A 23,221-nucleotide genomic window follows, 5' to 3' on the forward strand; every position below is an offset into this window, starting at 1 on the left:
GATATTCTCAAGACGTAAATCGGTACCACAACACCAGTTGATGTTATGGAATACAGAATTAGATTTATAAGAATTGTTTACATATCTAGGTACAGAACATAATGTTAATGGTAGCGTTTTTAAAGAAAGGGAAAAAACCTGCTGAACATACAATTAAATTGGTGTTTGCTATTTATAAGAAATAAAGGAATGTATCTCTTCCTGTTCATCTTAAACTGAAAATATTTGATTCACTTGTAATGACAGTTTTAGTATACTCATCAGAGGTATGGGGATTTGAAAATAAAAAAATGTTGTAGAAAAATTCAGTTGTAATTTTGTAAAACAATCCTGAAGTTAAGAAAGTGTACAAACAATTTCATGGTCTATGGTGAGCTAACAAGTTATCCGGTTTGAATTGAAGTTCGGATACAATGTATATCAATCAACTTGCTGTTTTACAAAAGAATAGTTACAAAACTTGTTAAAAGTAGACCAATTGACCAATTTATTCAAAAATCACGTGGTGATATTGATAAGTCTTCTAGAGGACAGACATATTCTATATTTAAGACATTTTGTCATAGAAAAGTACGCCTCTTGTCTTTCTCTGCTGCAAACGATACTTGTTAACTGATACTGTGGTCCCTGGAACTTGATGACAATAGTCATTAAGAATGGATATTTTCATTAACATCAAATTAACAAGGAAAATGCTGAATGTGTTATAAAATCATTTGACATATAACATCATAGGAAATATTAGAATAGGCTTCCAAGATTTTAGTATTTGTCTCTTATTTTACACCTTGGTGTCCAAGGAATCCTCAAAAGTCCAAACTGGAAGGAACACCAGCCAAATTTATTTCTTATTGTACAAAACTACAGTAGTATTGACCTTAAAAATAAATTTCTCCTATCATCAAGACCGAGCCATTTAGTACTTTCAGTACTTTGATTTATCTTTTCTATTTATTTCCCATTGAAGTTGTTTAACTTAAGTTAGTCATTACCATGAGGAAACCACTTTGATTTATTTGATGTGTGTAATATTCTGAATCAGTTTAACTTAAATGATGGAAATGGTTTGTTTTGTTCTACACACCGTGTGATACAATTGTACAGTGTATGTACATGTACATATTAAGCAACAGTTCTCAAGAGAAGTACTTCCCACTTGGATCATAAAATATAAAAACAAAATCTGAATGTTTTTTTGATGCTGTGAAACAGCATTTTTAGGTACGCTCGGCGAACCTGTTCACATTTAAAAAATAAAACCGCTCCGCGATGAAAATTAAATGTTGTTTTGTTGATGGTATGAATAAATCGAACCTCAGTATTCAAAAATACAAACATTGAATTTGTACATACAAATGCACCATAGACAGTGTGTTTTAAGTGTTCAGTTGGGACTCTATAATTTTGTTCTCCCTACGCGTCATGTCTACTCCCAAAAATGACGAACAACGCCTTCTTCGATGTCTTCCTCTGCGGCAGACTTTCGGTCGATTTTGGATTGTGTATGTTTTTTTTCAATTTTACGTAATTCATGCTACTGATCGATTAATGTAATAAAATGTTAACGAAGATAATTGCAAATGAAAAATCTTATAAAGTTTCTTAAGTTTTTTTGTTTTGGTTGCATTGACGAACTATATCTGATGATATTGTTGCGCAGTAAAAGTGAATAGTTTTGAGTACGAGTATTCTCCCTTGTTCTGGCACTGGGAGTTGTGTCTTTTGTTTAGTGACAACTGCGTTATATTGAAATGGAAAAAAGTACTAAATTTATCAACATAAACTTACAAAATATAATGATAATACATATCTACAAAATTAACTTAAATTGCCGTGTAATGTACGGTAGTCTTACGAAGACTTGCTAAAGTCCGATGCATTGCATGAAGTTTTCTTGATGTTAGCGTTCTTATGAATTCAAAAGAAATTTGAGTGTTTTAAGTAACCAAATAATGTACCTTTTATTTAGCAAAGGTATCTGGCCATGATTTATTATTAATCAAAAGTCGGCAAAATAAAAATCACTATAAAATGTTCTTCACGATAATTTGTCGCCAACCAGTTAACCGTTTGGCTTACGAAGACTTGCTAAAGTCCGATGCATTACATGAAGTTTTCTTGATGATTAGCGATTAGCGTTCTTGTGAATTTAAAAGAAATCTTAGTGTTATACGTAACGAGATAATGTACCTTTTATTTGGCAAAAGTATTGGGCCATGATTTATTAGTCAAAAGTCGTCAAAGAAACCAAAACATATCCGGAAATGGTAATATTTCTAATGTTACATTTTCCCGAAAATATTCTTAAATATTAAGTGGATATTAAGATACGCATATGTTAATTTATATTATTTTTTTGTCTTTGAAGAGACATTGATGAAATTGATAATTTAGTTATTAATAAAGAATTATAAGAAATGATACTCAGATTCTGACCGGTTTTTGGTGTTGAAATCGTTATTTCAGAAATACATTGTAATTTAAATATAAAATTTAATTCGGTTATTTCAGGAAAATGAGTCATTCAACTTATTGTTCATGAAACAACTTTAAATATCATTAAATAAATACGGTACACCGTAAATATCTTTGGTTAAACTCCAAAATTCAACACTGCATACTTAGTATACTAAATTCAATAGTTAAATGAAAAACCAATTTCTTTATTCCTTTGTTTGAGCCCTTCATTCACAGCATCTATGAGTGGCCTTGACACTTTGATTTATTCAGATAATTCGATGGTCAGATAATGTAAGACGAAGACAAAGTTGAGCAAGTTTCAGGGTTTTCAGGGGTTGTTGGATTTCTTGATGGGTCGCTCATACGCTTGGCATCTGCAATAAATGGTGATATCGACTATTTTAACAGGAAGGGATTTCCCTCAATGCAATTGCAGGTACAAAGCCAAAACTGTAAGTTCTTAACTATACAAATTATTTCGACTATGAGTAGATAACTCCAGTACTATTATAAGACCCTTCTTAACAATGCATTTAACTTTGATGTCTAGTTTTGAACTGTAAAATATGTATTCAATTTTATAAAAACACGGCATATCTCATTATGTAGATTTTAAACAAGTTCATTGCAGTATCTACAAGTATATACAAAAACCAAGTAAAACGAGTAATTAGTGTTTTCTATTTGTTGTAGGTACCAGTGCCTATACAGGATGGCCAGGCTGTACCCACGACGTAAAAGTGTTGCGCAGTTCTAAGTTGTTTGCTAAAGCTGAAGGAGGAGAATTATTAAGCATTGGGGAACATTTATTTGCAGACAATGCCTATCCACTTAGGAACTGGCTTATAACACTTTTAAAAAACGATGGTAATCTTGCACCACAACAAAAACGCTTCAACAAAAAGTTTTTCTGGGCTAAAGCAGGCAGTAGAAAGAACTCTTGGTCATTTAAAAGGTCGTTTCAGGCGCCTGAGGGAAATCCCACTTCACAATCCAGAAGAAATAAACAATCTCATTATAGCAGGTTGCATTTGTCACAATTTAGTGGGGGAGGAGAAATAGGTTCCCATGTACCCCTCTGCCAGTTTTTCGAAACATGGTTTTTTATGACCAGTATGATGTCTAGTTTCATTTTATGCTTGTTGCCATTGACAACTAATGTGTCATGGGGGTCATATGGCGGCCATCTTGGATTTCGGGTATCAAAAATGGCCAAAATGACACATTCGCAAACATGCGCATAGATAGAGAGCCAGACAACATTCAGAGCAAATAAACACATTTTGTGATATAATTGAAACATGCTGAATACGATTAAATCGTAATAATGATGTTACGTCTTCTCATTTTGGTAAAATTTGTGTATTCTATGTTGCGACGATGTATCAAGGCATTGCACGTCGTCTCCAGCTTCTCAATACAGCTTGGAAAATAAAGATAACAAGTACATCATTTTTGTCTGTTTTACTTAATCACACGATAAAAAACGTAACAGTGACATGATAAAAAATGAACTTTCTGTTGATGACAAGAATAAAAAAATATTTGTCTTTGAAATGAAAAAAAAAATATAATTGTAAAACTTGTCAACACTAGAAAACAGTCAATAATTGGGACATGAAAACAGTTTCAATTAGTGGTATCACTTGTATTTTGCTTAAATTCGCGCTAATACAGGTCCAGCATTCTGTCGAAGCATTGTTTTATTTCTTCATGCATTTTTTGCATGTTCTCTTTGAAGCTTTCATACTGACTCTGCATACAGTCCAGTACATCGGAGGATTTCCTTTTGTTACATTCTTCTTTTTAGATTTATTTTCTGCTTCAGAGTGTCCACTTGTGCTAGGCTGGGGTTCATCTGCATCAGTGTCTAAGGTAGATGATGCCCTTGTACTAGCTTTGTTGCCATATAAGTTGTCAAAGGCTGTTTTATGTCTAAAGTAGCGACTTTCAGAGCCGGAAGGGGCGTCGATTATTTCTTTCCATTTCTTTTCCAATGCGGCCTACATTGTACTTATTTAAAAACCTGTGGTGGGGTGATAATGCAATTTATTGTTTTCAATTCATCTGTAATTTTTGTCCAAACCTTTTAATGATTTCGATTTTTGATAAAATCATCAGGCATTCCATGCCTTAGAAAAACTAATTTGTCTTCTTCGTTGTCTCTCCATACATGAAAAGAATTGAGACTGCTTTGTCTGGTAGTGCCACTACTTTTTCCAGTGGATAAGTCATTGCTGCTTTGTCTGGTAGTGTCGATACTTTGTTAGTCCAGTGGATAAGTCATTGCTGCTTTGTCTGGTAGTGTCGCTACTTTGTCCAGTGGTTGAGTCATTGCTGCTTTGTCTGGTAGTGTCGCTACTTTGTCCAGTGGTTGAGTCATTGCTGCTTTGTCTGGTAGTGTCGCTACTTTGTCCAGTGGTTGAGTCATTGCTGCTTTGTCTGGTAGTGTCGCTACTTTGTCCAGTGGTTGAGTCATTGCTGCTTTGTCTGGTAGTGTCGCTACTTTGTCCAGTGGTTGAGTCATTGCTGCTTTGTCTGGTAGTGTCGCTACTTTGTCCAGTGGTTGAGTCATTGCTGCTTTGTCTGGTTGTGTCGCTACTTTGTCCAGTGGTTGAGCCATTGCTACTTTGTCTGGTAGTGTCGCTACTTTGTCCAGTGGTTGAGTCATTGCTGCTTTGTCTGGTAGTGTCGCTACTTTGTCCAGTGGTTGAGTCATTGCTGCTTTGTCTGGTAGTGTCGCTACTTTGTCCAGTGGTTGAGTCATTGCTGCTTTGTCTGGTAGTGTCGCTACTTTGTCCAGTGGTTGAGTCATTGCTACTTTGTCTGGTAGTGTCGCTACTTTGTCCAGTGGTTGAGTCATTGCTACTTTGTCTGGTAGTGTCGCTACTTTGTCCAGTGGTTGAGCCATTGCTACTTTGTCTGGTAGTGTCGCTACTTTGTCCAGTGGTTGAGCCATTGCTGCTTTGTCTGGTAGTGTCGCTACTTTGTCCAGTGGTTGAGTCATTGCTGCTTTGTCTGGTAGTGTCGCTACTTTGTCCAGTGGTTGAGTCATTGCTGCTTTGTCTGGTTGTGTCGATACTTTGTCCAGTGGTTGAGTCATTCCGGCTTTGTCTGGTAGTGTCGCTACTTTGTCCAGTGGTTGAGCCATTGCTACTTTGTCTGGTAGTGTCGCTACTTTGTCCAGTGGTTGAGTCATGGCTGCTAGTGCTTTGTATGGTGGTTGATAAGTCAGCCTCAGGTGTGTAAAGTCTGACACTTGAGGATGTTATCAAGCTTTCAATAAGACTCAAATTCACAGCTGAATCTGTTAGTAACAAATAAAAAGACCAAGTCAGTAGAAGAAATAATCAAAATTACTGTGTAAAAAATACGACCGGTCGTTAGCAACATTAGACAGGTGGTCGTTATGCACAGTGCAATTAAATAGTAAAAACGCACGGGGAGTCTAAAAACCGGTCGTTATAGACAGGTGGTCGTTATAGACAGGCGGTCGTTAGAGCAGGTTTGACTGTAATGTCAAATGACTTTCCCTCTAGCTAAACCAAGTACCTTTCTGTCTTAACGTGTCTCTGTCTTAATCATGTACATAAATGATGTCATTAAATAAAAGGTAACCTTACCTGTTGTTGATGAACAAACAATTTCGCTGATGTACTTTGTATAGGTCACTTGGTACTTGATGCCCGTTCTGAGACACTGAATTTATCTTTCACTTAATGATGCCATTTAATATCCATGTTACGCATTTAAAGTAATGTTCATCAATAGTTTTTTCCTTACATAAACAAACTGTAAGTATTAATTGTTATAAACAACTATCTTAAAGATGCTCCACCGCTGACAAATGGTATTTTTTCACTATCAAAAACAGGATCAGACGATTTAGCATTTTTCTTCAGTTACAATAGTTACTTACTTCACACCATTACCACCATTGAAAAGTTTGAGCTTCTAATTTTACTTCAAGTTAAAGATATGAAAAATAATTAATTGCATCCCGAAAAAATTCCGTGTCACTATATCCGATATTGAAGGACGTACTGAATGCGCATGCACCAAAGGCGAAATAAATTATTTTATATTATTTTTTGTGTTAATTAGACATATATATATACGATTAAACACCAATTATTGTTCAACTGAGGAATATTATTTATGCTTTGTCGGCGGTGGAGCATCTTTAAACTACTGGTAGTTTGAAACTAATTGTAAACTGAATGTAATTAACAGACATTTTTTCATTTCAAAATATTTTTATTAAAGCTGACAATGCATGTTAAAAATATGCATTTGAAATTTTAAAAAAATATATATTAACGAAATTTTTTTTTAATTGTTTGTGAGACATCCCCTAGTTATGACAGTGCGGTATCTAAGGAAGTGGCAGCCATTTTTCTTTTGCTCTGCTTAGTAACCTTCACTGGCCAACCCCCTATATAAAGCACGGGACACTTGACACACGTGTATCATTCTAAACATGTCTTGTCTCAGATACACATGCCCCGATATTGCAAATAACAATGTCAAATTGAAAATAAACACTGCACTCACCTGACAATATTTCATTGAAGTAATAGATGAATGTGTTGTCAGCTATATCCCAACATATGTCCAATACAACTAATAAAACAATTCAATATACACTAAGTTTTACACGTACATGTACAACGACACGTGTGTGTCCTTGCTAGTTGTCGCTCGTTCGGGTCAGGTACGTAGTCACGTGTATATGGTCAGTTGAGTGCATCGGGTACGATGATATACGTGTAGATATGTGGACGGATTATTGTTTGGATTTCTATTCACTTGCGTTGGAATTTTATTTTGAGAAACATCTAAATGACAACTTAGAGGAGTTGACATGTTTTCTTGCTGAAAAAAGTCCCATATCATTTTACAGGTGAGGGTTTTGTTTACCTATTTGTAGGTGATATAACCTGTGGACTGCTAGGTGTATAGGTACATGAATGAGCGCACGTGTGTCGATTCACGCGCTATATATAGGGCCGGGGTCGGTGAGTCGTCGGAATGTAAAACAAAAATGGCTGTCCTCAACCGGGGAATGTCTCATAAACGATTCTTGAAAAAACGAGTATACTTATTTAAAAAAAATCATTTTAATAATTTTAACTTGCATTGTCAGCTTTAAATCGTTAGATTTAATAGGGATTGGGCAGCAGGCTATGCCTATATAAGCCCTCTCCCTGTGGATACATACATGTACATCTCAAAATCATATATATAATAATATATAATTAACAGACATTAGATTTAGTATATCTTTTCACATGTCCATTGAAACAACAATATGAAAATTCAAATGTATTTTGATTATATACGTGCGCTTCGTCCGTTATTGTTTTGCAATTGATAACTCCCTGTGAAAGATGGGCGATCACGATGGGAGCACACGCCCAAGCAAAATACGATATTTGTTTCTCTAGATGTTTTGTATCCTGGTCTTGTCATATGTTTCAATTTATCACAGATACTGTGATGAAACATGAGTTATGATACACGTAATATAGACGGCTCCATTGATATAAGTATTTAGTAGTGCAACATAAATACGAATGAGGGAGTACACATTATTTGGGAAATTCTATGAATATTACTCACCGTTACTCAAATAAGAAATAGAAAGACGCTATGAAGCTTCTAGGAAATAGATATCGGTCATGGGTTATATTTCCGTCGTTTGTAAAGATTTTACCAAGGGGGATAACACTGTGTCATGCGCAAACAAAACTTTTTTAACATTATCATATTGCCAAGACGCTGTTCGTGTTTCAGGTAAGAGCTTGCTTGTCAGAAATTTGGTAGAAAATATAATTGTTGGTTAATTACTGTTTGGTAGTTAAGGAATGTTAAAAACTGTCTCCATTAGCAATATATACATAACTCGGTGGTAAAATTGTAAAACAGTAAACGTAAAAATGGCATGAACATCGATGTACATGTACTTTAATGTATTCAGTTTAAAATACAACAAATTTTATCTATAGTGTGTGCCCACAGTGTGTGCAAACAATCGTTGTCACGATCGCTGCATTTCAATTGTATAGAAATATCTCACGAAACAGTTATATAAACAATGAACATGTAATACAGTCCTTTACATCGGAATCGATTGAATGGCCGACATTATCTCGATACAAACACAACGTTTTATTCAACATTCTACCACGGTACAATACAATAACGGATATGTATGTAGTATTAAATTACCTACATTGCGGTTTAACCGGTGTTCAATAACATGTCATTATCATGCAGGTAGCTTCACATGCTATTCAAACAAACGTAGAAAAAATCAAGTAAGTTCATCACAACTTGCGTGAAATACATGCACTGACGTCTTTCTGTACGTTTAGATTCAGTTTTTTTTTTCTCTATCTGACACAATTTCGTATATAACAAGAGGTCAAGTGATCGTTGATTGGATCCAAATAACACATCTTGAAGGAATAGGATAATGTAATATTCATTTTTGTGTATCCTAGATTTTCTATCATCCAATCATTTGTAACGTCTACTGTGGATGAACATTTTATATAAATCATGGTATACCAGATTTCCTTTTGTAGATGTCTTTTTTATATTATTTATGTAATTCATTATTATTTCGACCATTTGTAGACTCAAACTTTTGAATGAATTGTAGCTATTTGGACTGTATACTATGGCAACAGGCGGACTATCAAAGTACTTATTCGTAGCAGCCATCGATATTGGAACTACGTATTCTGGGTACGCATTTGCATCTACAAAAGAACTGAAGAAAGTAAAGGACTATGGCCCTACTCCAATTGAAACCATTGTGTGGAACTCAGGGTCAAGGTCATTGTTATCCAGTAAAGCTCCGACTGCTTTGTTGCTGAAACCAGATAAAACATTCCAATCCTTTGGATACATGGCTGAAAATGACTATTCTGATCTGGTTAGTGAGGAAGAAGACGACGAAGGACACTCGTACAAGGATTACTACTACTTCCACAGATTTAAAATGGATCTTCATAACAATCAGGTAATTCTTGTGAATGTATTTGCAGTTATGCGTCCAAAACTGTTTGCTCGATGATTGGCTGATAAAACGTTTTTTATAGTAGGCACTGACTCTATAAGGTCGGCTGGGTTACCGACAGATTAAATAACGAATATACATGTATAGGCGTTAAAGTATACAAAACGAATTGTAAAACGTTGATTTTGATTATATATAATGTGTCATAATAATTAACACTCGAGTTTATATCTTGAAAAAAACATTTAACACCACCAGTTAGTGATCTATACAGTACTCAGCTGGGAAAAGGCAAGTGTGCGATTTTCAACTGGGACAGGAGAGTTATAGTATGATATCCATGATACCACTAGATTAATGAGATTTGAGAGACCAGGGTCGGCATCATTAAGAAATAAAATCCTCAGACAAAATTAAGAATTTACTCAACTTAGTAAATTACTCAAATGTTCCACAATAAAAATAACTTCAGAAATTTCTCAGCTGAGTAAATTAAAAGGATTATTTTGAAGAATCTATAAGTGGCTGTGAAACTCTTCTGTGTTGTTGTAAACAAAACATTGTCTTCTGCAAGCACCCGTCAGCTGTGCACTCCGGTTGGGGTGTATTTTGCGGCATGTCAGCACGAGACGCAACACGAATATATACCACAGCCTCCTAAAACAGTGCAGACAGGAGATGCCGTCTAATAGCATTTTACAAGACGTTTTCCTAACCAGCAAACTAACGGAAAAATTTCAGTATATACATATTTACAAGGCTCTCAAAGAAGTTTTTCTGAAATCTGGTATATATATATATATATATACTTATGTATATCCATTATGCTACTGATACCTATTAGAATCATTTAATTGATAATATCATTTACGTGGATACAGTGATGGACATTTAATAATTGTTAGGTCATGCAGTCAGGTTGTTACGTAACAGTCTTTTAACTCAATGAATTTATATTTCAGAGCGTTAGAGAGACATCTAAGATGAAAGATGTCACTGGTAAAGATCTTCCTACCATTGACGTGTTTAGCCATTCAATCAGGTTCCTTAAAGACCAATTATATGATACAATATGTACTAGAAAGGAAATAGTGCGTGGGGAGTTGAACGAAGGGGACATTCAATATGTACTGACTGTACCGGCTGTATGGGATGAAAAGGCTAAAGAGTTCATGCAGAAGGCGGCAAGAAATGTTTGTAATACTCTCTGTTTAATTTTCCTCTTTTGTTTCATTTTTTTAAAGCTGACAATGTAAGTTAAGCAAGTATTGAAATGAGATTTAAAAGAAGTATTTTTAAAATTATTTATCAGACAATATTTAACTGTTGCGGTAATTGTGGTTTTTTTTCTACCAGCATTCTGATGCGCATGTGTTTATGACTGTCCATTACAGTTAGGATATTTATTTTGAGGGGTTTATCCCGCGTTTGCATGTTACAATTTATCAGTCCTTGAGGTATATGTTTCGCCGTTAAAAACAAATATGTTAAAGTAACCAAACAACATAACGCTACAATCCTAAATGGTACATTAATATGAAAATATGAATGAATTTTTATATTGGTATAGGCCCATACCTTACTAAAACTATTATTTTTTGTTCCTATGTTTGAGAATCACTTTTTACTTTGTATAGCATGAAAATTGAAAAAAATAAACAAATTTTAAACTTTTAACATTAAAGTATCAACTTAAAATCAATCTTCATATTGAATATAGGCCAATATTGCAGAAGAACATCTGATGATTATCACTGAACCGGAAGCGGCGTCATTGTACTGCCAGCATATTGACAAAGACATCAGCCTATTGAATACATACCTGATGGTAGACCTCGGAGGTAGGTAGTACTAACTGTAGAACACATACCTGATGGTAGACCTCGAAGGTAGGTAGTACTAACTGTAGAACACATACCTGATGGTAGACCTCGGAGGTAGGTAGTACAAACTGTAGAACACATACCTGATGGTAGACTTCGGAGGTAGGAAGTACAAAATGTAGAACACATACCTGATGGTAGAGCTCGGAGGTAGGTAGTACAAACTGTAGAACACATACCTGATGGTAGACCTCGGAGGTAGGGAGTAAAAACTGTAGAACATATACCTGATGATAGACCTCAGAGGTAGGTAATACAAACTGTAGAACACATACCTGATGGTAGACCTCGGAGGTAGGAAGTACTAACTGTAGAACATATACCTGATGGTAGACCTTAGAGGTAGGTAATACCAACTGTAGAACACATACCTGATGGTAAACCTCGGAGTCACATGTAGGAAGTACTAACTGTAGAACACATACCTGATGGTAGACTTCGGAGTCACATGTAGGAAGTACAAACTGTAGAACACATACCTGATGGTAGACCTCGGAGTCACATGTAGGTAGTACTAACTGTAGAACACATACCTGATGGTAGACCTCGGAGGTAGGTAGTACTAACTGTAGAACACATACCTGATGGTAGACCTCGGAGGTAGGTAGTACTAACTGTAGAACACATACCTGATGGTAGACCTCGGAGGTAGGTAGTACTAACTGTAGAACACATACCTGATGGTAGACCTCGGAGGTAGGTAGTACTAACTGTAGAACACATACCTGATGGTAGACCTCGAAGGTAGGAAGTACTAACTGTAGAACACATACCTGATGGTAGACCTCGGAGGTAGGTAGTACTAACTGTAGAACACATACCTGATGGTAGACTTCGGAGGTAGGTAGTACTAACTGTAGAACACATACCTGATGGTAGACTTCGGAGGTAGGTAGTACAAAATGTAGAACACATACCTGATGGTAGAGCTCGGAGGTAGGTAGTACAAACTGTAGAACACATACCTGATGGTAGACCTCGGAGGTAGGAAGTACAAAATGTAGAACACATACCTGATGGTAGAGCTCGGAGGTAGGTAGTACAAACTGTAGAACACATACCTGATGGTAGACCTCGGAGGTAGGGAGTAAAAACTGTAGAACATATACCTGATGATAGACCTCAGAGGTAGGTAATACAAACTGTAGAACACATACCTGATGGTAAACCTCGGAGTCACATGTAGGAAGTACTAACTGTAGAACACATACCTGATGGTAGACTTCGGAGTCACATGTAGGAAGTACTAACTGTAGAACACATACCTGATGGTAGACCTCGGAGTCACATGTAGGAAGTACTAACTGTAGAACACATACCTGATGGTAGACCTCGGAGGTAGGAAGTACTAACTGTAGAACACATACCTGATGGTAGACCTCGGAGGTAGGAAGTACTAACTGTAGAACACATACCTGATGGTAGACCTCGGAGGTAGGAAGTACTAACTGTAGAACACATATCTGATGGTATACCTCGGAGGTAGGGAGTACTAACTGTAGAACACATACTTAATGGTAGACCTCGAAGGTAGGAAGTACTAACTGTATAACACATACCAGATGGTATACCTCGGAGGTAGGAAGTACTAACTGTAGAACACATACCTGATGGTAGACTTCGGAGGTAGGAAGTACTAACTGTAGAACACATACCTGATTGTAGACTTCGAAGGTAGGAAGTACTAACTGTAGAACACATACCAGATGGTATACCTCGGAGGAAGGAAGTACAAACTGTAGAACACATACCTGATGGTAGACCTCGGAGGTAGGTAGTACTAACTGTAGAACACATACCTGATGGTAGACCTCGGAGGAAGGAAGTACAAACTGTAGAACACATACCTGATGGTAGACCTCGGAGGTAGGTAGTACTAACTGTAGAACACATACCTGATGGTAGACTTCGGAGGTAGGAAGTACTAACTGTAGAACACATACCAGATGGTATACCTCGGAGGAAGGAAGTACAAACTGTAGAACACATACCTGATGGTAGACCTCGGAAATAGGGAATACAAACTATAGAACACATACCTGATGGTAGACTTCGGAGGTAGGAAGTACTAACTGTAGAACACATACCAGATGGTATACCTCGGAGGAAGGAAGAACAAACTGTAGAACACATACGTGATGGTAGACCTCGGAAATAGGGTATACAAACTGTATAACACATACCTGATGATAGACCTCAGAGGTAGGTAGTACAAACTATAGAACACATACCTGATGGTAGACATCGGAGGTAGGAAGTACTAACTGTAGAACACATACCTGATGGTAGACCTCGGAGGTAGGAAGTACTAACTGTAGAACACATACCTGAATGTAGACCTCGGAGGTAGGAAGTACTAACTGTAGAACACATACCTGATGGTATACCTTGGAGGTAGGAAGTACTAACTGTAGAACACATACCTGATGGTAGACCTCGGAGGTAGGTAGTACAAACTGTAGAACACATACCTGATGGTAGACCTCGGAGTCACATGTAGGGAGTACAAACTGTAGAACATATACCTGATGGTAGACTTCGGAGGTAGGAAATGCTAACTGTAGAACACATACCTAATGGTATACCTCGGAAGTAGGAAGTACTAACTGTAGAACACATGCCTGACGGTATACCTCTGAGGTAGGAAGTACTAACTGTAGAACATATACCTCATGGTAGACTTCGGAGGTAGGAAGTACAAACTGTAGAACACATACCAGATGGTATACCTCGGAGGAAGGAAGTACTAACTGTAGAACACATACCTAATGGTAGACTTCGGAGGTAGGAAGTACAAACTGTAGAACACATACCTGATGGTATACCTCGGAGGTAGGAAGTACTAACTGTAGAACACATACCTGATGGTATACCTCGGAGGTAGGAAGTACTAACTGTAGAACACATACCTGATGATAGACCTCGGAGGTAGGTAGTACAAACTGTAGAACACATACCTGATGGTAAACCTCGGAGTCACATTTCGGGAGTACAAACTGTAGAACATATACCTGATGGTAGACTTCGGAGGTAGGAAGTACTAACTGTAGAACACATACCTGATGGTAGAGCTCGGAGGTAGGAAGTAAAAACTGTAGAACACGTACCTGATGGTAGACCTCGGAGGTAGGTAGTACTAACTGTAGAACCATAGCTGATGGAAGACTTCGGAGGTAGGAAGTACAAACTGTAGAACACATACCTGATTGTATACCTCGGAGGTAGGGAGTACTAACTGTAGAACACATACCTGATGGTAGACTTCGGAGGAAGGAAGTACAAACTGTATAACACTTACCTGATGATAGACCTCGGAGGTAGGTATTACTAACTGTAGAACACATACCTGTTGGTAGACCTCGGAGGTAGGAAGTACTAACTGTAGAACACATACCTGATGGTAGACCTCGGAGGTAGGAAGTACTAACTGTAGAACACATACCTGATGGTAGACCTCGGAGGTAGGTAGTACTAACTGTAGAAAACATACCTAATGGTAGACCTCGGAGGTAGGAAGTGCTAACTGTAGAACACATACCTGATGGTAGACCTCGTAGGTAGGTAGTACAAACTGTAGAACACATACCTGATGATAGACCTCGGAGGTAGGTAGTACTAACTGTAGAACACATACCTGATGGTAGACTTCGGAGGTAGGTAGTACACAGTGTAGAACACATACCTGATGGTAGACCTCGGAGGTAGGTAGTACTAACTGTAGAACACATACCTGATGGTAGACCTCGGAGGTAGGTAGTACACAGTGTAGAACACATACCTGATGGTAGACCTCGGAGGTAGGTAGTACTAACTGTAGAACACGTACCTGATGGTAGACCTCGGAGGTAGGTGGAACACAGTGTAGAACATGTATGTTGATTGATGATACAACTGAACATTATACTTTTTTTTTTCGGGCATGTTCTATATAGGAAACAACCAACTAAAGGATAAAATACCTTCGAAATTGTTCCCGTGTCTACAAGATTGCGCCCAGGATAGAATTTTGATCTGGCCACTGATTGGCTACTTTATTAATTAGTATGAAATCTAAAAGTATTATTCTGAGATAACAATGATATAGAATTGGAAATCCAGGTTGAAATTCAGGTTCAAAATATCAAATTGGATTATAAATAGGCAAAACACTATGATTTCATGATGTTTTACTGCAAACTGCACCTTATTTCAAAATGGTTACCCTGGGTGGAGTTTGAGCTGAAGGACCCAAGCTTTTTTTAGTGTTATATGACACAATAGCTAACTGATAGTCAATTGTTTTAATAATACATTACAAAACTTTAACAAACTTTAACACTGTGGTCTATGTAAAATTATTTAGTTGATTGCTATCTATGATCAATTATAATTCCATTTTCCATTTTACTGTGTATTTTTTTCTATTAAGACTGAACTAGGCATATCTTTCAGTTAGAAATACATTTTAAGATAGAGAGACTTAATTAATTGGTTGCTGATTTCTTCTCACCTTATGCGATTCCAATCTGTATCAGAAAAAAATGTGGCTAGTTGAGGCAAAACGTCGAGTAGTTCCAATGATTTCATGAGCATTGGAAAAATATTGAAGAACCGGCAGACACTTGGTTTGACTGTTGACCGGCGAGGATAAGCTGCGACAAGTTTAAGATTGCGCACGACGTTGTATGATACAATGATACAAATATGTTTCTGTACTATTCAGGTATCAAAACAGTTGTTTCTTGCCTAATCACTCATATATTGTCAGTTTATGACATATGGACACATATAAAAACAAAAAATATAATCAAACTTTTGAAAACGTAATATGTCTTATATCTAAATATGATAGCCCACACACTGTTTACCTGTTTAATCTACATTGTGTATCAGCATTTTCTGTAACATTTGTCAAAGTCAGAAAAAAATATCAGATCATTAAGTGATTCCGTAGTTATCCGTATCACCATCCTATCAATACCACCTATATCCTCCAAATGAAATACATTTATTTTCTCTGTAGGAGTTTTTGACGTAACCATAATTAAGAAAAAGTCTTCCGAAAAACAGAGAGAAGTCATGGAGATTCTTCCTGGTACATCTGGAGGGAATTATGTAGACCATGCATTTGGACAATTTCTTTCCGACATTGTTGGAACACGAAATCTAGATACATTTAAAGACCATTATATGGAAGATAACATTGACATTTGCCGTCAGTTCGAAGGGAAAAAGCGTTGCTTCGCCGCAGGAAGTAAATCAAACGAGAAAATGGTATATATATCTGTTCCTCGTGCTCTAGAAAGCTTAGTTAAAGCAGACAGAAGTCTGAAAGGGATGGACATTGCCATCAAACGAAGCCCCTACGCCCAACAGATATCATATGTTCGCCACAAATTACATATTCCTGAATCAACGTTCAGTGGATTTTTTCAGCCAACCATTGATTGCATCATTACACTCACGGAGAAAATGTTCTTCGGTGATAACGTCATTGACGCCGTAGTATTAGTTGGTGGGTTTGCCGAGAACACGCATGTGCAAACTTCCTTTAAAGAGAAATTTTCGCGGTCAAGAGTATTCATTCCCGAGGAAGGCACACTAGCTGTGTTAAAGGGGGCCTCCGCTGTCATACAGATATAAAATAAGTATCCCCCATAGGATATGTATCCGGATGCTTATCCTATCCTTCCCTAAAAGGTCTATTTTCTTTGATGAAAATATATATTGTGCTGCTAGGTAGACCTTACATGTAAATGGAAATAGTCTATGTAAATAATAAATATTTTAAGGACGCAGGCAGGAAGTGCAAATCACTTCTGAGGGAACGCATATTAGAAAATATAAGAAAAAACAATCTTTAACATTCAATTTTACAAACTGACAACTTCGGTTTGCAGCAAACATTTTTTTAACCCTATGTATCCGCGTGAATGCGATGCTTTGAAGTAAGCATATTATGTAATTGAATTATTCACACGCTCTTATGACCCGACGAACGTAATCTTTATCCGGTAGAAGTCCAGTGCTATATATCGCACTTTATTTCATACGTTCAAGTGATTTGTACCAGCTTCCTATATAATCAGCGGACCAAAAAACGGAATATCTGTTACGGAAAACATCTTTCTCCTCAAATGGGGGTTTGGGACAAGGAAGAGTGTGAATATGTAAATAAGAAATAAACAGAAAATTCGGCTCCGTCATTTCCATAAATTGCATTTTTTACCTTTGCACAATTAATGGTTACACAGACATCTGGCTGCCCCCTTCTGGCCTTGCCTTCAGTCACATTAAAAATGATAAAAACATAATCACATTAAATTCATTCTCTTCATAACTTTTAGCAATGTTTTAGTACATAAACTGTATATACCAAAGAGTAACTTGTTGCTTTTCACCTATGGGTGAAAAGACCTAATGTTTTTGTTCTGTTTTTATTATTCTTTTGCATCCGAAGTTAGTTACAAGGGTTCTCCGAAATTGTAAGAGATACACCAATGAACATGAAACTATATTGTATGGCACGAGGTGAAGTTGCGACAGCATACTGTATGTTGGTCGAAAATTCAATATGGTAACTATGACCTCACTTCCGGTTTTAAACCTGGGCTAATATCTCGTTAACGAATTAACGAATTACTTTCATTTTAAAAGAATTGTTATGTAAAAATAAAAAACCGAACAAACAAGTAATATAACACTTTAATGTAAAACGTTAAAGTTCAAAAATGCATTTTTTTAATTGAATTGACAAAATCATTAAAAATAAATTATCTTATGTTATTTTTTGTGTTAATTAGACATATATATACATTATTAAACATCCATTATGGTTAAAATGATGAGAATCATTTATACTCTGTCGGCTGTGGATGCTTTCGATATTGACTTTCATCACATAATCTCATATGAAATGATCACTCATGTAAGATCCTATATATCTGACATACAGGTTGGGGTATGCATATATACTACGGCATATTAGACTTAGCACACAAATGTTTTATGATTCTTGTTGAAAGAAATCTAATAAAAAATATGACTGCCATTTCCTTGGGAACACAAGTAATTGTAAATGTAGATGATATTTGAAATCTTATGCTTCGTTATAATTTCACACTAAAGTTAGTGATATACAATGTATCTTGCATTGTCAATGGCGAACCAGGTATGAACGGAAGTACATGTACATATACATAAGAAGAAGACCGCATTTGTGAAGTTTTCATTATGGCTGAAGCTTAATTAAAAGTATTTATATATATATAACCTCATCTTTTTAAAGATGCTCCACCGCCGACAGAGCATAAATGATATTCATCACTTGAACAGTAATTGGTGTTTAATCGTGTATATTTGTAAAATTAGCACAAAAAAATGTAATAAAATAATTTATTTTGCCTTTGGTGCATAAGCAATCAGTATTTCATTCTATATAGGATATAGTGACATGGAATTCTTTCGGAATGCAATTAATTATTTCTCATGTTTTTAACTTAAAGTAAAATTAGAAGCTCAAACTTTTCAATGGTGGTAATGGTGTAAAGTAAGTAACTTTTTTAACTGAAGAAAAATACTTAATCGTCTGCTCATATTTTTGATAGTGAAAAAATAACGTTTGTCAGCGATGGAGCATCTTTAAAAAAAACCATGTTTATCATTTGCTTTCCGTGTATTCATGTAACTGTGTTGTGGCTTGTTCGCTCTATTTTTCATTTTATATTTTATTGTTTTTATGATCATTTTCTCCTCCGAAGAAGTACGTTTGATGTTGGTCGCACAGATACAAATTAATGTATGCGATCAGAAACGTACATACATAATATAATAATACACGTGTAATATATGTTTCTAATGCTATCCTAGCTCAGATTACTGCATGTACAATACATGTACAAATGTATGTACATTCGTACATTGTATGTATGTACATACTGTCTAATGCACAAGTTAGTGTTACGAGTTAATGTTCTTGCTTTGAATTACTTCCATGATGTCTTCCAAATTACCTGTATATTAAAATTCCCACACCGACATACACGTATATATATATATATATATATATATTTTACACTTGCTAGGCTTGGTCACTATACGCTAATACTAGCCGATTGTGTTTACCATAACTGCATGGTAACATTGAACTTTGAACCTGTGTCAGGAAATGTTCTGTGCAACGTAAAAGGACTACTTTTTTTAAAAAAGAAACATGGCTTTGTTTACATTTTGACGCAACATTACGTGTTTATTGTTGTTTTTCATAGAATTTCGGAAAAATGTAAACAATATATACATGTTTTATATTTATATATGATTCAAACAATTTTTAAACTAACAATTGTATAAAGAAACGGAAAAAATATCCCGACCGGGGCGACGTGCTTTCATTTTTGTTAAAAATGATGGGTGTCAAATGTAAACATTACCTCTGTGCCTATGTTCGTCCTACGATCGAGTCTTTGGGGTGGACGGGTGTGAGACCCTCTGATAGAGGTCAGGTATAAACATATCCTCTTGTCTTTGTTCTTTGAGTATTTAATCATGTGTATTATAAAACATGCACCGCTAATAATCCACGTGTTGACAGTTCCGCGTCACCACAAATACATTGTATCACTGTAGTGCAACTAGTACGGCAACGATGTTTTGATCCGTTTCCGGTATCGCTTCGATGTACGAGTACCGAGCAGGTAGGTTCAAACTTTTAGAGTTTAAATACATTGCGCATGGTGTTACAGACCGATATTCAGCTCAAGTATTAATTAGATATCCTACCTTGTATTAAGATCGTGATTTTACGCAAAGTACTCCTATTTATCATACAATTGTGACACTTACATACAGCTTGATGCGAGTTCCTAGCAAAAACTTCAAGTTTTCATCTGAATCTTGCTTATTATCCAAGATATTCACAAAATATGACTGATATACAAATTATTAGATTCATATGTATCAATTTGATATGCGCTTTGCCATATTTGATGAAGAATAAAGAGTGTTTGACCCATTGTTTACATCGTTGTGTCAGCCTTTGCGCAACGGTTTTGATCGATGATATTGCGAAAAAGTGTACGGTTTGGAGTTTGAGATTGCAACGGTTTGGTATTATTTATATGATGGCATTTCCATGCGTAATATCATCCAACCGTAACGTATTAAGCACAGGGATCTGAGAATTAGTTACAGTTTATATAATTATTGACCCGCCAGAGTGCCCATAGACTATTTTAGACGTTTTAAGGACCTAGATAAAAAGAAATCAGTAAAAATCCTATTCTACATTAAACACACATAGTACAATGTAGAATAGGATGTTTACCGATTTTTTATTTAGACCCCTAAAACGTCTAAAATGGTCTTTGGGTACTCTTTATTGCGTATGCGTAACTCTATATACTTAATTATATCGTTTTTATGCCCATCATTACAATGCCTATAAGGTCTCTCAAATCCTTTGATGTGGGACTAAGGAGTTTTTACTTTAGAACACTTTTGAATTTATGAAACTTTTTATCGAATACCTACAAAAACTATTTTGGGAGAATTTTAACGGCAAAATTTGCTGTAAATATGCAATAGAGTCGAACATCTGAACTTGCTTGTCCCGCCGTCCTCGAATCCTAGCGTAACCACACGGATCTGAGAATAAGCTTTAGTTCATTTCAATATGGACCAAAGAGCCCATAGACCATGTTTACACGTTTGAGGGGTCTAGATAAAAATCGGTTAACTCACATTCTACAAAGTACGTATATATTGCGAAAGGTGGAAAGCTCCTCAACACAAAAAAAATCGAAGAAAAATCTACCACGCCTGCGCTTTAGCGGCCAAAAACCATACTTTTAGGAAGTCTTAAGAAACAGATTACTGTCGTTGGAAAGAACGATACTTTTTGCTTTTAAAATCGTATAAAATGGTCCATGGGCACTGTTTTGGATGTACATTGATACAAACTTTATCTAATTATCAAACTCTTGTGGGCGTAACGTCTTGGTTTCTTGATGTCCCTTCATCGTTTTTGAAATGACGTCAGATTGAATTTCGTGCCCGTTAATAGCCGATATTTATATTGTCACTGTACATGTGTACAGTACCTATGTATGGCTATTAAACCGGCAATGTATGATAATTCTCATTATTAACATTGGCAGTTACATGTAGATTTTGGTGTGCTAATTATTTCTTCAGAGTTCAAGAGGTCACATAAACACTGAGTTTAAGTCAATGTGAGAATTCGTTGAATAATATCAATGTATTCTTAAAATTGAAGAAGTATATATATCTTTGTATATTTGGTTTATCGGCAGTCAGATACTGTCATTGTTTAATCGGTTGCTGATTACAACACACCAGAAGAAATTCCCCAAAAATCATCAACTGTTTATCAAATAGTATTCTTACTCTATACAGACGTATAAACGAACGCGTTTTATTATCAAACTTAAAGGCCCACTACCTTTGCGGAGCAAATTTTATAGGTTTCTTAAAAACATTAATAACATAAGAAAATACCTATCGATGGCCTAAGATGAGGTTACAACACCAAACAAATGCAAGATTTCCTGCGTAATATATGAAAACTGTGGAGATTCATTTCGCTGTTTTGCCGTCTGGCGCAGTAGTATTCAACTACCGCGCGGTAATTAGGACGTCGGCGGGAAACATAAGACGACCCGCGTTATGAAAATTAACATTTTATTTATTTTAATTATTTTGTTCAGGAGATGATGATGAGTGTAGTATTAACGGTAAGTTAATAACTTTTGCGACTCTACACAATTATCGATCTCGTTTTACATTCCCATTTTAAAAATTAAAAGCCGTTTCGGAAAGGTAGTGGGCCTTTAAGCTTTTTTTTCCCTTTATAACTGGAACGACTAGTGATTTTCACTAGTGTAATTAAGCATTCGTTGTCATATTTTGACATGCATTGGTGTGCGACATAAATTGGTTGTTCTCGCATATCTATCATGGTGCGGATATATGTTAAAACACAGTTAATGATATACATCATGTACATGTATATGTATACATTTCTATTATGGTGTGCTAATTCGCACCAAGTATTTATAAGTATATTTTTTAAGTCCTTGTGCGTGCCATTTGATAAGTTTTGTTTTAATTAAAATAGCCGATGTATGCAAAAATATGACATGAACAAGGTTACTGTATATCAAGCGCATTATGGGATAAACTAGTATACCCATTTCTAGTCTACTACAAAATTAAGATAGCTTACACGTTAAATATTACGTCTAATGAATTTAATTCTAATAATAGTACACAAATTGGTCCATTTTCATGTCACTATCTGAAAGAAAGAAATCCAAACCGTACACTCACTTTTGTTTTAAACTTGTGTCTCAACCGTACACTATTGAAATTCGAAACCGTTGCGACACTAGTCTGACATCGAACACAAATTGTTGAATTTCATATGTATTTTTAACATTATTGTAAACATATTACATACCAATGGAAACGGAAAAGTCTAAAGATTTCCAATATTGAATCACAGTAAAACTATACCTCAATATAAGTCGGCAAATCGAAGCTGAACGAAAAATCTAGCTGTGTTTTCTGTCATGTGTGATATTCAAATGCATTTTTTGAAATATAAGAAAACAGAAAATAATATATTTTTTGGTATGGTTGAAACTTATCATACTCTTCAGCAATCACTACATACCATGAATCATGGTATCATCCGTAACGCCAGCAAATCAGTGATACAAAGCACAGTACCGTGGTCTTCATGTCGCCGAAGCGATACCGGAAACGGATCAAAACATCGTTGCCGTACTAGTTGCACTACAGTGTGTATCCATCGAACACAAGTGAATTTGTTTCATCTATCGATGGCGATATG

At 36.0% G+C, this 23,221-nt stretch overlaps 2 protein-coding genes across 2 annotated transcripts; one reads left to right on the forward strand and one right to left on the reverse strand.

Annotated features, from left to right (window-relative positions):
• Positions 1-4,726: 4,726 nt before the first annotated feature.
• On the reverse strand, positions 4,727-5,659 carry LOC138327118 (uncharacterized). Its single transcript, XM_069273101.1, has one exon. It carries the CDS (start codon positions 5,657-5,659, stop codon positions 4,727-4,729), a length of 933 nt encoding a protein of 310 aa, XP_069129202.1.
• Positions 5,660-8,138: 2,479 nt separating this feature from the next.
• LOC138328041 (heat shock 70 kDa protein 12A-like) lies at positions 8,139-17,206 on the forward strand. Its single transcript, XM_069274629.1, has 5 exons — positions 8,139-8,256; positions 9,128-9,490; positions 10,450-10,680; positions 11,208-11,328; positions 16,373-17,206. The coding sequence occupies exons 2-5, from the start codon at positions 9,146-9,148 to the stop codon at positions 16,990-16,992; spliced, it is 1,317 nt and encodes a 438-aa protein (XP_069130730.1). The 5' UTR covers positions 8,139-8,256; positions 9,128-9,145; the 3' UTR covers positions 16,993-17,206.
• The last annotated feature ends 6,015 nt before the right edge of the window (positions 17,207-23,221 follow it).

This window comes from Argopecten irradians, chromosome 7, assembly GCF_041381155.1.
Source record: "Argopecten irradians isolate NY chromosome 7, Ai_NY, whole genome shotgun sequence".
Taxonomy (NCBI): Eukaryota; Metazoa; Mollusca; class Bivalvia; order Pectinida; family Pectinidae; genus Argopecten; species Argopecten irradians.